Here is a 17,991-nt window from a genome sequence, read left to right as displayed (position 1 = left end):
GATTTCCCTTAAATAAAACAGGATACCATCAGCAAAAGCAGGGCTAAAAATGGGTAACCTGCTTTTAACTATGTAAAAGCGCTTTGAGTCACTAGAGAAAAGCGCTATATAATAACTCACATAATTCACACCAATGAAAAAAATGTGCCTTGCCTCAAAAAAGGTAGAAAAACACTGGTGCATTGAACAGATTTCCCTTAAAAAACAGGGCAAAAGCAGGGCTAAAAATGGGTAACCTGCTTTTAACTATGTAAAAGCCCTTCGAGTCACTAGAGAAAAGTGCTATATAATAATTCACATAATTCACACTAATGAAAAAAATGTGTCTTGCCTCAGAAAAGGTTGAAAAACACTGGTGCATTAAACAGATTTCCCTTTAAAAAAAAAACAGGGCAAAAGCAGGGCTAAAAATGGGTAACCTGCTTTTAACTATGTAAAAGCGCTTCGAGTCACTAGAGAAAAGCGCTATATAAATATAATTCACATAATTCACACTAATGAAAAAAATTTGCCTTGCCTCAGAAAAGGTTGAAAAACACTGGTGCATTGAACAGATTTCCCTTTAAAAACAAACAGGCTACAATCCGCAAAAGCAGGGCTGAAAATAGGTAACCTGCTTCCCCATCTGCCGGTCACACCCCTTCCACCATGTCCCTGCATGGCTCCAGAATACCGACAACACGTTAAACACGCATGACGACACATTGATATCATGTGCTGGGATGTAGAAGTGACACACACAAGACTAACACACAACATGGAAGTAAGGGTCAGCACAAACGACACTAATATTGTTATGCTAACGACGAGCTAAACACAAACACATGCAGCCAGGAGTCGACATAGATGCATTAAAAGAAAAGTAGTTACCGTGTGATTCACACCCCACATTAAAACGCTGAGAATGGGTTCACTTGCGCGGAACAACTTGAATTTCTGTCCTATAAAATGCTTCTTTTTCGTCTTGGTTTTGCTAGCACTGACAGGCGCCGCTGCGCTGGTGCAGTTGGATGACATGTCTCCTCCGGCGGGTGGAATTCACTGTCGTTCAGAGTCCAAACGCCACCATTAAAAAAAAAAAAAAAAGTTAAAAGCTTTTTCCAAAAAAAAAAAAAGACGTATTATAAGTGCATTGTGCTCGTCGTCCGACTCGAAGCGGGTGTCCGTCTCGGGTGACCGTCCGCTTGGGAGTCAGCGGTAGTCGAGCATTTCTGCGCCGTCACCTCCCTTCCTCACCCCCAACAGGCCGCGGCGGAGTGCACGGAGCAGCTAGCCGGCCATCAGGCTACCGCGCGGTTCGACTCTGAAAACATTAGTCCAACGGCTCGTCGTTCCCCCCCCCCCACCCCCTCCTATTGATTATAGAGCACGACCAACGTGACACAGTTTCACATGGACCCCGGTAATGCCATCCTGATGCGCCTAAAATTGTTGTCAGTCATCACCAAGCAGAGTTGGAGGTCTCCTCAAGATGGCGTCTTTACTAAGCTTCCAGAGTCCGTGCCAGCTTCAAGTCAACAGCGCCCCTCTAAGGCCTCCTGGTGAATTACACGCTGTCCCACCTTGCCCCCACACTGCAAAAACTGAAATCTAAGTAAGATTAAATATCTCAAATAAGGGTGATATTTGCTTATTTTCTGTCTGATAAGATAATTCTTCTCACTAAGCAGATTTTATGTTAGAGTGTTTTACTTGTTTTAAGTGTTTTGGTCCTAAATGATCTCAGTAAGATATTACAGCTTGTTGTTGAGATTTTATGACCCATATTGAGTAAAACATGCTTGAAACTAGAATATCAATTGTTGCAAAGCTGTGTCATCAACACTCACAAGAATAAAGCTGCTTTTTCAAAGTAATCATTTCTTATTTCAAGCATGAAATAAGAAATCATGACTTTGACACAATTGTGTCTCATAATTAAAACAGATCGCTGCTGAAAACCTAAATGCTTTCTTGCCCAGTTCAGTTCTTACTTTGGGTACAGCCAAATGGACTTTGCTGTTTTATTTTCAATGAAACAAGAGAAAATACGTACTCATATAGTAGTACAGTTGGCACAGTACAGTAAACAGACAGTTAATATTTAAACATTTAACATGTGACATTTCAAACTATTTTGAACAGAAATAGTTCATGCACATTCAGGTAAATCCTTCAAAACTACAATGAAAAAAATGTGGCGGGGGGCCGGGCTGTGTATATATATATATATATATATATATATATATATATATATATATATATATATATATATATATATATATATATATATATATATATATATATATATATATATATATATCCATCCATCCATCCATCCATTTTCTACCGCTTATTCCCTTCGGGGTCGCGGGGGGCGCTGGAGCCTATCTCAGCTACAATCGAGCGGAAGGCGGGGTACACCCTGGACAAGTCGCCACGTCATCGCAGGGCCTATATATATATATATATATATATATATATATATATATATATATATATATATATATATATATATATATATATATATATATATACATATATATATATATATATATATATATATATATATATATATATATATATATATATATATATATATATACATATATATATATATATATATATATATATATATATATATATATATATATATATATATATATATATATATATATATATATATATATATATATATATTATTATTTTATTTTTTTTTCTGTCTTGCCTCTGGTGAGGGCGGTCGCATTTTTCTCCGCTCCCTCCTTCCCTGCTTGCTCTCTTTGTTTTTGTCTTGTCTGAACTATTTTGAAGCCTCTTTTCTTGAGCTGTCCTCAAATCTAAACATCAAAATGAATTTGATCAACTGGACTCTCGACGCAATTGACACAGTCTTTTCGACAAGGAAAAGAGGTTCGGGGGAGCCTGGCTGCCCTGATGGAACCATTGCTGCGGGGTACGTGAGAGATTCCTGGAATACTTGGAGAATCATGTGCCTCTCAGTCCTTTCCATCGAGGACGTGGAAGACATCTACCTATTTGGAGCTGTGATCGCAGGGCATTTGCTGATTGGGCTGGGCATTGCTCTGGTGTATCGTCAAATTCGGAAGACGATGGCAGCCACTCAAGGGGCCAACAGGCTGTTCAACGCAATGGAAGGATTGGGTCGTGCTGTGGGATCACAGACTGGAGCGATTGCTGATTTGAATCGCAAGGTAGATTCCATCTTGATGAAGTTATAGAAAGAATAAATTGGAATTGTCAGAGCCAGCATACAGAGCAGGAATGTCATTGTTTTGACTGCTCGAAGAAAAAACAACATCTTAATCTACGATTTGACTCCCTCGAATGGCCTTGAGGAACAGGCTGTTTGAAAACACTCCCCTGAGGACTCCTCAAAGATGGACGCTTTTGACCTTTCCCTTTTTTTCAAAAGCACCTGGGTCGGACTCTTGAACTCTTGAACTCTTGGGGCCGGCCTCGGCCCATAAAGACAATTCCAACATCTCACCCAAGTTAATTGGGCATACATGCACGCACACACCCCTCCCCAAATCAACGCCTTCACCACTGCTTAATTCCTCCGGGGTTGTGGGGGCTGAGCAGCGCTCAACAGCAGCTGCCGGCCTCCAAAGCCCTGTTGGATGACTCTGTTGCGAGTTGTTGTGATTACATGTACCATGTTTATGTGTGCCATGCTATGTGAGGTTTTTTTCCTCGGACTCAGTCTGGACCATTCCTGAGGGTCCAGCCTCAGACTGATATTTTTTTTTACTTCCCCCCTTCCCCAATGTCACCTTTTTCCCACCTTTTTAAGGAGCGCCTAAGTGAGGCTGATCCGTTGGCGGTCCCGTCTTGTCTCCCTGTAACGTATGTCTGCTCTTAGCGGGATTGTGCCGAAAATGTAATTTCAGTTCTTATGTGTCTTGTACATGTAAGAATGGACAAATAAAGCTGATTGATTGATATATATATATATATATATGTGTGTGTGTATGTGTGGGGGAAACAAATCACAAGACTACTTCATCTCTACAGGCCTGTTTCATGAGGGGTTCCCTCAATCATCCCTCAATCATCTCCTGATGATTGAGGGAACCCCTCATGAAACAGGCCTGTAGAGATGAAGTAGTCTTGTGATTTTTTTTCCACACATACATATATTGCGCTCTACCACGGTATTGAGCACTATTTTTTTGGATAAGCAGTTGCCTTGTTGCCTTTTCATTAAGAAAAATAAACTCATTTTTAGTATACGTTTGCTGGTTTCAAGAAATGTAATGCCAAGCGCATATCATTATGTCAAGATAATGGCACTAGCATTTACTTAATTTAAGAATATTTTCCAACATATTAAAAAAAAAGGTCTATTTTTTTTCAAAAGAAAAGTGCACTTGTTATTAGTGAGAATATACTTATTTTAAGGTATTTTTGGGTTCATTGAGGTTAGCTAATTTTACTTGTTTTGGAAAGTCTTGACAATCCTTAGTTCAAGTACAATAACCCTAATTTTTGTGTGTTTTGTTCTTGTTTTTGAACACTGACTTTTTGCAGAGCAGTGCCTGGATAAGACAGTTTTTTTCCAATTGCTTACTCACTATATTTTAAATGTTCACACAATTAACTACACACAGTAAACACAACCACTGTGCAGATATGCCTAATATTAGGCATAGACTCTGCTTTACAGTTTTTGCGAAATATTATACACTGCTTTACACCAGTCCTGGGCAAATTAAGGCTCGGGGGCCGCATGCGGCCTGTTAAGCTTTTCAATCTGGCCCGCCGGACATTCCCAAATATATTTTTTAGATATTTAACATCGAAACTGTAGCTGCTATTATGATGTGCAGTAATTTATTTATTTATTTTTTTGTCCTGTCCAGCTTCTCAGGCAAATCATATAGTAGATGTATATGCCCCATATCGGCTGTTCAGATTTACTTTACAAAAGAGAAGTGTAGGATACTTCTCTTGTTGCCTTATTTGTATTTGACTTTATTAAATGTATTTATATTATCATTTGGTGCAGCCGGGCCGGAGCAGGAGGGGATAGAAAGAGAAAAAAAGGAAGACGGGGGAATTGTGGGGACAAGAGGGGGATTAGACAGAGAGACAAAAACAACAACAGCAAACACAACACAACAACAACAACAACAATAGAGCAACATCAGCAAATACGACATGTACAAATATGATGGTAAAAGTAATAGCAAATAAGCAGTTAGCGAAAATAAAAAATAATACAGAAATGACAATGAGCATTATTACACTAAAATGGAGCAATACGAATACCAATAGAAATAGCGCTATTGATAATGAACAATACCAATACTTTACCTTTATTATCAACAATACAGTTGTTCAAATGCAACAATACATATACATAATGATAACTTGAGATACGAAAGAATGCAGAAAAATGGAGGGGAAGAAAGAGAAGCAACCTACATTAACCTTGTAGCTTGTTATAGTAACAATAGGTTAAGCTTTGTCAGTGTGCCATGTGTTATACCAGCGTTTCTCAAAGTGTGGGGCGCGCCCCACTGGTGGGGAATAGAGACATGACAGGTGGGGAACGAGGAACGGGAGGAAATTTCACTTTACTTTTTTTTTATTTTTTTAATTATATTCTTAGATTTTTTTTTTTACTATGCTTTCATTTTCTATACACACTGTAAATCACTTTGTGATTCTGTCTGTTGAATCCGCTATATAAATAAATGTAAATTACTTATTTTTCCTGTAGGCTTTAAATTTCTAGGTAGGAGCGAAAGTTTGACAGACAGCAACAGTAACTAATGGGGGCGGGGCTAAGCGGAAGCTTTGTGAATGGCGAGTCACTGTGCGAGGATTTGCTGTTTTGCAAATACATAAAAAATAGAGCCACTGCTGATGAGCGGTTCAAGATAATGGACAGTTTCCTCAAAGAACACGACCTTAAATGGGAAAACTGTGTGGGCTTTTGCTCTGATGGCGCACAGACCATGACAGGGTAAAGAAACGGGCTGCAGGCTCTAATAAAGAGGGTTGCGCCAAATGCGCATTGGACACACTGTGTGTCATTCACCGGGAAGCACTCACGTCAAGCCAGCTCAGCCCCGAACTCAATGAGGTTTTAACAGTGGCAGTGTCAAGCCTGCAACCCCGATTTGAAAAGCTGTGCAGTGCAAAACAGGCTCATTGCAGCTACTAATGCTGGAGTACTGTAAAACTCATGTTCACTTGCAGGGGCGCCGAAAAGGGGGTGTAAAGGAGACGGATTCTAGGGGCCCATGATGGAGGGGGGCCCAGAGAGGCCCCTAATGATGATGAAATTATAATACAGAAAAAATAATGACACTAAGTTATTAACTAACATATAATCACACATGTTTTATTTTCCATGTCCTGGTAACAATACCTTTATTTGTTTTGGAAGCATCAACACCTGCAGGGCCCTCCCTTCCCCCCTCTATTTACGTAAAATGGTTCAGTCCGACTGGATCAGCTGCAGGTAGAGCACCGGCGATTTGTCCCAGACAGACAGCGCCACAGCGGGCAAAGCGGAGGAGACAGCAGTATGCCTCAAAAATCAGGCAGCCAAAAAAGAAAGGAAAATAAAATAAGAGAGGAGAAGGAGTTGAAGGGTCGACAATATGTCACCCAATATTTCCCAAAAAAAGGTGGGTTTGTTAGTTGTGGTGGAAAGTTATGCATATTAACTTTGTCCCTGTCTGTGGTAATAAGCTAGCTCACTTTTCTCACCATGTTAGCTCAAGAAAACTCTGGATTTTTACATTTTACTGCTATATTAGTTAAATAATCATTCCAGTCAAACATTTATCAAGCTGTTCTTATTCAATAATAGTTGATCTCCCCTCTTGTCAAAATGATGCCTCATTCTGAACAGAGTCAAGTGCACCAGCAGCAGCAGCAGCAGCTGTCTGTCAGCCCCCAAGTCCCCCTGCCCCTGAATCAGCCCCAGTGACCCCACATGAGGAAGGAGGTGAGCAGCTGTGTGTGTTGAAATAATAATAATATAATACAAAATATAATACATTTTACTACAGTCTCAAGAATCAGTGGTGCAGCAAATAAATGACTCAAAATTAATTCCATTGTATTCAGAATACCATTAAAATGCATAATTGTATGTAAAATAGCATCAAAAAATGTTGCCGCTGTGTTGGGGGCCCTGTAAAGATTCTTTTCATGAGGCCCAAAATCCCTAGCGGCGCCCCTGTTCACCTTCCTGTCTTGCCAAAATGCATAGCTCCTCCTTTTTTTTTGCAAAGATTGCAAAGTGGCACTTTTATTTTATTTATTATTGAACTTGATGCAATTTATTTGATTTATTATTGAACTTGAAGCAAGTTATAACACTTTTATTTTATTTATTATTGAACTTGATGCAAGTTATAACACTTTTATTTGATTTATTATTGAACTTGATGCAAGTTATAACAATTTTTTTGATTTATTATTGAACTTGATGCAAGTTATAACACTTTTGATTTATTATTGAACTTGATGCAAGTTATAACACTTTTGTTTTATTTATTATTGAACTTGATGCAAGTTATTTGATTTATTATTGAACTTGATGCAAGTTATAACACTTTTGTTTGATTTATTATTGAACTTGATGCAAGTTATAACACTTTTGTTTGATTTATTATTGAACTTGATGCAAGTTATTTGATTTATTATTGAACTTGATGCAAGTTATTTGATTTATTATTGAACTTGATGCAAGTTATACCACAGCTGCAGTTATTTTATTTATTATTGAACTTGATTTTATTTTATGTTATTGAGTTTGAATGTATACAACTTGATGTTACTTGATGTTCAATAAATTTGAAAATGTTAAGCTTAGCATTAGCGTTCTGTTGGGGCGATTGGGGCAGGTGGGGCTTGAAAACTCCCCCTTGTCCAAAGTGGGGGATGACAAAAAAAAGTTTGAGAACCACTGTGTTATACCCAGTTTACCCTAGGACAACAACATTAAGATTAAGATTCAGATTAAAGTACCAATGATTGTCACACACACACTAGATGTGGTGAAATTTGTCCTCTGCATTTGTCCCATCCCCTTGGGGAGCAGTGGGCAGCAGCGGCGCCGCGCCCGGGAATCATTTTGGTGATTTAACCCCCAACTCCAACCCTATGTTGCTGAGTGCCAAGCAGGGAGGTTATGGGTCCCATTTTTATAGTCTTTGGTATGACTCGGCTGGGATTTGAACTCCAACCTACCGATCTTTAATATATGTTTGATGAAACGCGATTATGTGCATGAGTGTATGTGTGCATATGTACTTGTATATGTACAGTATGTGTATATGTGTGTTTGTACAGTGAATGTATATGTACAGTATGTGTGTTTGTACAGTGAATGTATATGTACAGTATGTGTATATGTGTTTGTACAGTGAGTGTATATGCACAGTATGTGTATATGTATGTTTGTACAGTGAATGTATATGTGCAGTATGTGTATACAGTATGTGTGTTTGTACAGTGAATGTATATGTACAGTATGTGTATATGTGTTTGTACAGTGAGTGTATATGTACAGTATGTGTATATGTATGTTTGTACAGTGAATGTATATGTACATTATGTGTATGTTTGTATAATGAATGTGCGTGTGGATGTACGAACTTTGAGTGTGTAAATATGTACTGTATTTGTATATGTATGTGGGAGCGTAAGTACCTATTGTTCAATACTGTAAGTATTGAACAATACAATGTATTTCAATGGTTGGAATCTGCACTTTTGCATGATATACTAGTTACTAAGGTAATCTAATTAGTTACTATGGTAATTGAAGTCACAGCAGCTCAGACGAGGCACCAAGCACTGTGAGTGGGGAGCGTTTCCACAGAGCGGTTAGAGTGGTTAGAGTGTCCGCCCTGAGATCGGTAGGTTGTGAGTTCAAACCGAGTCATACCAAAGACTATAAAAATGGGACCCATTACCTCCCTGCTTGGCACTCAGCATCAAGGGTTGGAATTGGGGGTTAAATCACCAAAAATGCTGCTGCCCACTGCTCCCCACTGCTCCCCTCACCTCCCAGGGTCAAATGCAGAGGACAAATTTCACCACACCTAGTGTGTGTGACAATCATTGGTACTTTAACTTTAACTTTCCAGAGCGGCCAGCCTGAAATGCGGGTGTCAGGGACAGACGCGGAAGGATATTTTTACAACAAAGTTCTAAAGTTTAGTGATATATCAGCTAGTAGGAAGTGTTTTTCTTAGCCTTCGCGTTCATATTTTGCTCTGTTTGTTGCATTTTTGTTGCCTTTTGCTTGATTGATTGTAAAATATGTCGATCGAGAGGGGGTGTGACGTTCATATGTTGTCAATATTCAGTGTTTTATTGATTAGACACATTTTTTCTCAAAATTTGGCCCCTAGAGTCAAAATAATTGCCCAGGCCTGCTTTACACACACCTTCCCATCTTGCACATATATAAGGATTGTGATACACACATCTTCACATCTTGCACACAGATAACAATTGTGATACACCCATTTTCACCCTTTACACTCACACTAGGATTGTGATACACACGTCTTTATCTCCAAAAAAAAATTCAAACCTTTTTATTTGTACTGCATGTCCTTGTTGACGACTGTGTTATGTTACTTTACCTGACTGTGGTAAAAATAAATATTTGCAGTTTGCAGCATCATTGTTGAGCAGTCCTTGAAAAGATTACAGGATATTTTTACTTTCTCTTTAGGTCCTTACGTGTAGGCCCACTTCAAAGTAAACAATGACAATTGCTGTGGATTTGCCAATATATTTTGTCAAGTTACAGTAATCATTCATCATATATGCTAAAAAGGTCGGGAAAAATGCCCCAAACATGTGATTTCTTATAGTAAAATAGGTTTTTTTTACAAATGTGTTTTGTATTTATCACTGTTCTGGGTAACTCACTCCAATAGTGTCTTATCATTTGAAGTATGTGTGAGTGAGATGACAATAAAACTGAATTTGTACAAATGCTTGCTTTATTTTGATGAATGGGCATATGTTTTGACCGAAGTGTGTCATTTTGCAAATAATCTAGGATTTAAGAAAATTGAATGTTGTGTTTGGAAAAGTGTGTAAATCCTTTTGAAAAAAGACACAATGTTAGTAAAATTGTGTGTAAGCAAATGGAAAAAACTGTAAAGACAACATGGACTGGTGTCCAAATTGCGGCCCGGGGGCTATTCGGCCCCGTTTATACTGCACAACAAATCTGGGGTTTTTTGCCCTCAATTGACAGGTGTGATTTTTTTTGACAGTCTTAACGCTCCAAAGTGCTTCAGATTTGATCTTTTGGCATCAGATACAGGCCACATCAGGAGGTGGTCCTAAATCTGATTGGAATCTGATTTTTTCAAATGTGACTTCAGTCTAAAGCCCCGTTTACACTAAGCCGGTTAAAGTTATCCAGGGTAAATCCCACCTAACCTTATCCTTGTCCACACACACACAATGGTCGTTTAAGACCCCCTCCTCCCTCCGTCATTACGCATGCGCAGAAAATACGCACGTCATAGTCACGTAGTGACTGTGACACGTGACTATGACATAGTGTTGCTTTGTGTGAAAGTTCTTAAATTTAACTTATCTGAACAATATCCAGTGTTGTGGTATGTCCGCTTCGCTGGGCCTGAGCTCATCTAAGATGGACTGATACAAAGTGGAAAAGTGTTCTGTGGTCTGACGAGTCCACATTTCAAATTGTTTTTGGAAACCTTGGACGTTGTGTCCTCCGGACCAAAGAAGAAAAGAACCATCCGGATTGTTATAGGCTCCAAAGTGGAAAAGCCAGCATCTGTGATGGTATGGGGGTGTATTCGTGCCCAAGACATGGGTAACTTACACATCTGTGAAGGCGCCATTAATGCTGAAAGGTACATACAGGTTTTGGAGCAACATATGTTGCCATCCAAGCAACGTTACCATGGATGCCCCTGCTTATTTCAGCAAGACAATGCCAAGCCACGTGTTACATCAACGTGGCTTCATAGTAAAAGAGTGCGAGTACTAGACTGGCCTGCCTGTAGTCTAGACCTGTCTACCATTGAAAATGTGTGGCGCATTATGAAGCCTAAAATACCACAACGGAGACCCCTGGACTGTTGAACAACTTAAGCTGTACATCAAGCAAGAATGGGAAATAATTCCACCTGAGAAGCTTAAAAAGTGTGTCTCCTCAGTTCCCAAACGTTTACTGAGTGTTGTTAAAAGGAAAGGCCATGTTACACAGAGGTGAACATGCCCTTCCCCAACTACTTTGGCACGTGTTGCAGCCATGAAATTCTAAGTAAATTATTATTTGCAAAAAAAAAAAAAAATTATGAGTTTGAACATCAAATATCTTGTCTTTGTAGTGCATTCATTTGAATATGAGTTGAAAAATATGTGCAAATCATTGTATTCCGTTTATATTTACATCTAACACAATTTCCCAACTCATATGGAAACAGGGTTTGTATAATAAGGCCATGCAGAATAAGGCATTAATAAGTACTTAATAATGACTAATTAAGAGCCAACATGTTACTAATTTGCATGTAAATAAGCAACTAATTAATGGTGAATATGTGTTCCCCAAACTAAAGTGTTACCATATATATCATATCAGAACATATCAGAACATATCAGAATAGTTTTATTGCCATTGTTTGAGAACGGGTTCACAAACTAGGAATTTTTCTTGGTGCAAACGTGCGACATAAAACACATATAACACATATTTGGTATAAAAAGAGCTGTGACTGAGCTATCAGATAGACTTAGAAGGGATTAAAGGAATTCAAGGAGCTGCTGTTAGGAGTTCTTGTTCATTTGCCTGATGGCCGAGGGGAAAAAACTGTTCAGGTGGCGGGAGGTGTGGGTCTGGATGGAGCGTAGTCTCCTGCCTGAGGGGAGAGGGGAGAATAGTGTGTGTCCAGGGTGAGAAGAGTCAGCTGTGATCCGACCCACACGCCTCCTGGTCCTGGATACATATATATATACATACATATTGTGCCGTTAGGGGTGCATGTCTGATGCAAGGGCTGTTTAACACCTTTCTTACGTCACGACTCTGGAGACCGATGAGCGTTGTCAGCAGGTTTAATGACATTCAAAAGGGTGAAACTAAAAAGACAAACAATACAGTCAATATATACATATGTTATGCAAATGTATTCATATATATGCTGTAATGCTACCTTACAAGACATGAGAAGGTAAACAAAGGGAAATTGTACTACGACGCCATCTTAGATGACTTCGCAAATTATTGCTAATGAGTATGGCAAAGATCATACATCAAAAATCATAAATTTAGCTCGAAATATTTTAGACAAAAACCAAGTTTCAAAGTTCAACTTATGATACATACCGGCGATGCAACCTTAAACAAAGGATATATGCAGTTTTTCTTCGAAAATAACCACCATAAAGTACGTGCTGGAACCGGAGATTTCTCTGCTTGGCTTATGTAACTTCCGGTCAATAAAGTTTGATTCAAAATACACACTTCTCAAAGATGTATTAACTGCCATGACCACATGATGGCGACAAATACACATGTAATAATGTTAATTACATAACAAGCTTATTTAAGCACAACACATTTCAACAACAAGAGTTTACAACTTTTAGTTGAAACAGAACACTCCCCGCTTGGCGTGGATAAACGCCACAAAAATAACTGGAAAAAACAAATACCTCTCATGAAATAATCAAAGGTACAATTTCTGAGATGGGTCTGGTCAATACCTTTGTATCATCTGACCTGACTACCCTTAGCTCTACTGAACGGACTTTGCCATCTTTACTTGGGAACACCTGAGTTACACGTGCAAGAGGCCATTCATTTCGGGGAATTTGGCTGTCTTTGAGTATAACGACCGAACCTACGCTCACGTTAAGCTGGCTAGAATGCCACTTGCGACGTGGTTGGAGAGTGGGAAGGAACTCCTTCTTCCACCTGTCCCAGAAGGTGTTTGACAGGTGCTGGACTTGGCGCCACTGGTGTTTGTAGAGGTCTGACGCTGTAAAGTTGCCAACTGGAGCCTTAAGAGGGGTTACCTTTTGGGTTATAAGAGTGGCCGGAGTCAAAGTGAAAGGGTCACTTGGGTCCGATGAAACAGGGACAAGGGGTCTTGCGTTTATAATAGCCGCAACTTCTGCCATGAAGGTGACAAGAACTTCGTGAGTGAGTTTAGTGGTCTTGAGCTGGAAAAACATTGTGTCCAATATTTTCCGGGCAAGTCCAATCATTCTTTCCCATGACCCGCCAAAGTGGGAAGCGTGTGGAGGGTTAAAAGTCCATGTACATCCGTGATCTTTAAGGTAGGTTTGTACAGCTGTGTTGTCTAAATTTGAGGGGATCTTCAGTTCTTTACATGCGCTGACAAAATTGGTACCTCTATCAAAACGAACGCTTTTTACAGGTCCTCTTACTGCCAGAAACCGTCTGAATGCATTAACAAAGCTAGAGGTATCGAGAGACTCTATCACCTCAATGTGAACTGCTCTAATACTCAAGCATGTGAATAAGACAGCCCACCTTTTATTTTGGATGATACTTCCTCTTGTGCGCTGTGAAGACACAAACCATGGGCCAAAAACATCTAAGCCCACATTAGTGAATGGGGGGTCCGTTGTAAGACGGTCTGGAGGGAGGTTCGACATTTTTTGTGTACTCATAGGGGCACGAAGTCTTTTGCAGGTTACACAATGATAGATGATTGTGCTCACCTTTCTCTTGCCACCTACAATCCACCATCCTGCAGAGCGAACAGCTCCTTCTGTGAAAAGGCGACCTTGGTGTCGGGTCTGCTCGTGGTAGTGCTTAATGAGAAGAGCTGCAATATGGTGTTGGCCAGGAACTATGAGTGGGTTCTTTTCACCTGGGGTCAAGTTTGAATCACAGATGCGACCTCCTACTCTAAGAAGTCCATTTTCATCCAGGTAGGGGTCTAGGTTCATGAGAGGACTGGTTCGGGGTAGTTTATCGTGTTTTTGCACACACTTCAATTCCTTGGCATACACATCCTGTTGTACTGCTTGAATGATTATGTTTTGGGCTTGGTTTGACTCGTCTACAGTGAGTCCTGTCTCACAGTAGTGCCAACCACGGCAGTGATTGATTTTGCTTGGCAGTGATTTGAAGTTATGTATGACGTGTAGTAGTCTCGAAACAGCACGCTTGAGAGACTTCCATGTCGAAAACTTGTTGAATCTGTCAGAGCCAAGTTGTTTGGTTGAGATTGTGGTTTTGAGTGTAGACACCTGTGGTCTGACATCAGAGTCTGTGCAAGGTTCAACAAGTTCAAAAGAGTCATTTGAGGGACTTTGATCTTGGAGCATGAAGTCAGGGCCAGTGAGCCAGTTACTAAGGGGTAGCTGGTAAGCAGGAACAGAACGTGTGGCGTGATCTGCTGGGTTCTGGCTGCTCGGTACGTAATGCCATTGGCTTGGTTGAGAAGATTTGCGGATTCTCGTAACACGGTTAGCCACGTAGACATAAAATCTTCTTGTCTCGTTGTGGATATAACCTAGAACTACTTTACTGTCTGTATAGAATGCAGTGTAGTCTATTTCAAAGCCTAATTCGTCAGTGAGAAGATCTGCAAGCTCAACTGCTAACACAGCAGCACTAAGCTCTAATCTTGGTATGGTCTGATCTGGGCGTGGTGCTAACTTTGCCTTACCTAAAACAAAGCCTACTTCACAGTTCCTAGCTGCATCTGTTACTCTTAAATAGGCCACTGCAGCTATAGCCTTAGTAGATGCGTCCGAAAATACCAACAACTCTTTTTTTGTAGTTGTTGAGGGAGAAATTTCTGCGTATGCTCTGGGAATGGTCAAGTTGGACAGTTCTTTAAGTGAGTCTTTCCACAGGGTCCAGGACTCTTCCATTTCTGAGGGCAATGGTGCATCCCAGTCTCCATTCTCTGCCATAAGTTCACGCAGAATGGACTTTCCCTGCATTGTCACTGGTGCTACAAAGCCTAATGGATCATAAAGGCTGTTTATTGTTGATAAAACACCTCGTCTAGTAAAGGGCTTTGTCTCGTCTGACACTCTAAAGGTGAAGCAGTCTTTCTTTAGGTCCCAAAGGAGACCCAGGCTACGTTGCATGGGGACGAATCAGCTTCAAAGTCCAAGTCCTTTAGGTCTTTGGCATGATCTTGTGAAGGGAATGCTTCGAGTACCTCTTTTCTGTTAGCTGCTATTTTATGCAGTCTTAGATTTGAGTTTGCAAGTGTGTCACGGGTTCTTTGTAATAAGGACACAGCCATTTCAACAGTGGGGAGGGATTTGAGTCCGTCGTCTACGTAGAAGTCGTGTGTGAGAAACTGCTTGACATCTGGATCACAATCTGGCTGGTTGCGTAGAACAGACTGATGTAAGCCGTATATGGCCACTGCTGGTGATGGGCTATTCCCAAAGACGTGGACTCTCATCCTATACTCTACAATGTCTTTGGAAATGTCATTGTCACGAAACCACAAAAAACGCAAGTAATTTCTGTCTTGCTCTCGAACATTGAAACAGTAAAACATCTGTTCAATGTCGGCTGTGAAGGCAACAGCTTCCTTTCTGAAGCGTATTAGGACACCTAACAGTGAGTTGTTAAGGTCTGGTCCTGTCAACAACACATCATTTAGTGACACATTCTTGTACTTCGCGCTGCTGTCAAAGACGACCCTAATCTGTTTGGGCTTGCGAGGGTGGTAGACACCGAATAGTGGCAAATACCAACATTCCTCTTCGTCTTTCAGTGGAGGGGCAAGCTCTGCATGTTTGTTTTCAAATATTTTGTCCATAAACGTGATGAAATGTTCCTTCATTTCTTCTTTCCTTTCAAAGCTACGAACAAGAGACATTAAGCGGCTCAGGGCATGCGGTCTGTTAGGGAGTTTTTGATGTGGCGACTTGAATGGTAATGGAGCTGTCCAGCTCTTGTCTGTGTCCTTTTGTAGTCCTTCTTCCATTATTTTCAAGAAGGCTTTGTCCTGAATGGAGGGTGCGATGTAATTGTCATGTCTGGTTTGTTTGAACACATTACATCCTAAATGATCAGGTTCACAAGCGCTATCCACAAGTTGAGTGCTGAAGCTGAATGGAACTTGTATCTCACAATGTCTCTCTATTACATTAAATACATTGGGGCATGGCTCAAACATTGTAGGACGCCCCTTCTCAGTTGTATTTGTGAACAGCGTCTTCACAGCGAGAGTTTTGTGGACATCACCTAAACACACGTTTCCTACTATGACCCACCCGAGGTCCAATTTTTGTGCATAGGGTGCGTTGTTAGGGCCACTTATCTGTTTACGGACTTTGTGAACTCTAATAGCATCCCGTCCGAGAAGCATGAGTATGGGGGCATTAGAGTCCAGGTCAGGGATAAGGTGAGCTACTGACTTTAGATGACTGTGTTGCATAGCTGCACTGGGTGTGGGAATTTCATCTCTATCGTTTGGGATATTTCTACATTCAATGAGGCTAGGCAATGGGATGTGGACTGAACCATCTATGGCTGCCACTACATATCCTGTAGCTCTCCTGCCCATTGCTTCTTTAGTACCAGCACATGTCCTTAGTGAATAAGGGGAACTAGGGCCACGGTCATTGAACAATTCAAAGAACTCAGGACATACTAACGACCTGTTACTTTGTTCATCATGGATGGCATAGAGCCTTACTGCTTGTTCAGGATGGCCTGCTGGGTACACTTTAACAAGACTAATTTTAGAGCAGGATCTGCCTGCTTCGTTCACGCCACAAACCTGTGTGCACTTGGACGTGATCTCCTCCGACTTAGCGGAGTCACTCTCCCCGCCATACTCTGCTGCAGGTTCAGTTACTCTAAGCCAGGGTGCTGGTCCTGGGTGAAGAGCAGTGCAGTGTTTTTCATCAAGACACTCAGAGCACTGTATCTTGACCATACAGTTTTTTGCAATGTGTGTAGATGAAGAACAGCATTTGAAGCAAATGTGGTTCTCTTTTAAGAATGCTTTTCGATCATCGAGTGTTTTCATTCGAAATGATCTGCACTTCAAGAGGGGATGAGGTTTCATGTGAATTGGGCAAAGCTTGTCGCTGTCTACAGCTTTGTTTGCCGTTCTTTGTGTATCTAAATTGTAACGGGAGACAACATCAGTTTTGTGCACTGAAATTTCTTTTTGTTTATATGCTCTCCATGGCAGTTTGTCGAGTTTGTGTACGTCAGGGAACGATGTAAAGTTAAAGCTGGGGTCATTTCTTGAGTTAGCTTCCTGCGTTACAAAGTCTACAAAAACATTGAATGGTGGGAAGGGGACACGTTGTGTGCGTTTGTATTTAGCTCCTACTGTGATCCACCTTTCTTGCAAATTGAAGGGAAGTTTCTGCACAATTGGATTTAATCCTCTTGCGGTATCCAAAAACGCAAGACCAGGAAGGTCTCCTTCAGCTTTAGCACTCTGCATTTCCATGAGCAGGTCACTAAACTTCCTTAGTTTTGTGTAGTCTTTGGATGTGATTTTGGGGAACATATCAATTATTTTGAAGAGTGTATCCTCAATCACTTCAGCTGAGCCATAACATTGCTCAAGTCTGTCCCACATCATATTGAGACCTTTGGTTGGGTTGTTAATGTGTATGGCTCTAATTTGTTCTACGTGTTCAGAGGATTCTTTGCCAAGTCACTTTAACATCAAGTCCATCTCTTCACTTGTTAGTTCTAATCCATTTATTGCATTTTTAAAGGAACGTTTCCAAGCTCTGAAATTTTGAGGCTTGTCGTTAAATTGCAGTAGTCCTGTTGCTACTATTTCCCGGCGAGCAAAGTATCTAATAAAGTCACTCACATTAGAGTTTTTAGGCTCTTGGCATGAAGGCCGGACATCATGGAAGTTGGATGCTGATACCTGAGTTGACCAACTTGCACTGTCATTGTTTTGGATGTGAGGAGAGGAGGAAATGACTGAGGGGTTTTGGAAGTTTTTAAGATCATTAGGGGGGCCAAAGGGC

General features: G+C 40.5%; 2 protein-coding genes across 2 annotated transcripts in view; both read right to left on the bottom strand.

Annotated features, from left to right (window-relative positions):
- Positions 1-1,343, bottom strand: part of LOC133633900 (phosphatidylinositol 5-phosphate 4-kinase type-2 beta) — a 60,531-nt gene extending 59,188 nt beyond the window's left edge. The window contains exon 1 of the mRNA XM_062026698.1: positions 871-1,343. Coding sequence (XP_061882682.1) covers positions 871-1,017 — 147 coding nt within the window. The 5' untranslated portion in view covers positions 1,018-1,343. The remainder of the gene's footprint in view (positions 1-870) is intronic.
- Positions 1,344-11,694: 10,351 nt separating this feature from the next.
- Positions 11,695-14,961, bottom strand: LOC133634286 (uncharacterized). The gene is made up of 2 exons (XM_062027413.1): positions 12,362-14,961; positions 11,695-12,114 (listed from the first exon to the last, which is right to left on the bottom strand). The coding sequence occupies exon 1, from the start codon at positions 14,959-14,961 to the stop codon at positions 12,694-12,696; it is 2,268 nt and encodes a 755-aa protein (XP_061883397.1). The 3' UTR covers positions 11,695-12,114; positions 12,362-12,693.
- Between the last annotated feature and the right edge of the window lie 3,030 nt (positions 14,962-17,991).

Source organism: Entelurus aequoreus, linkage group LG18 (genome assembly GCF_033978785.1).
Source record: "Entelurus aequoreus isolate RoL-2023_Sb linkage group LG18, RoL_Eaeq_v1.1, whole genome shotgun sequence".
Lineage (NCBI taxonomy): Eukaryota > Metazoa > Chordata > Actinopteri > Syngnathiformes > Syngnathidae > Entelurus > Entelurus aequoreus.
This window is presented reverse-complemented; position numbering and strand designations above follow the sequence as displayed.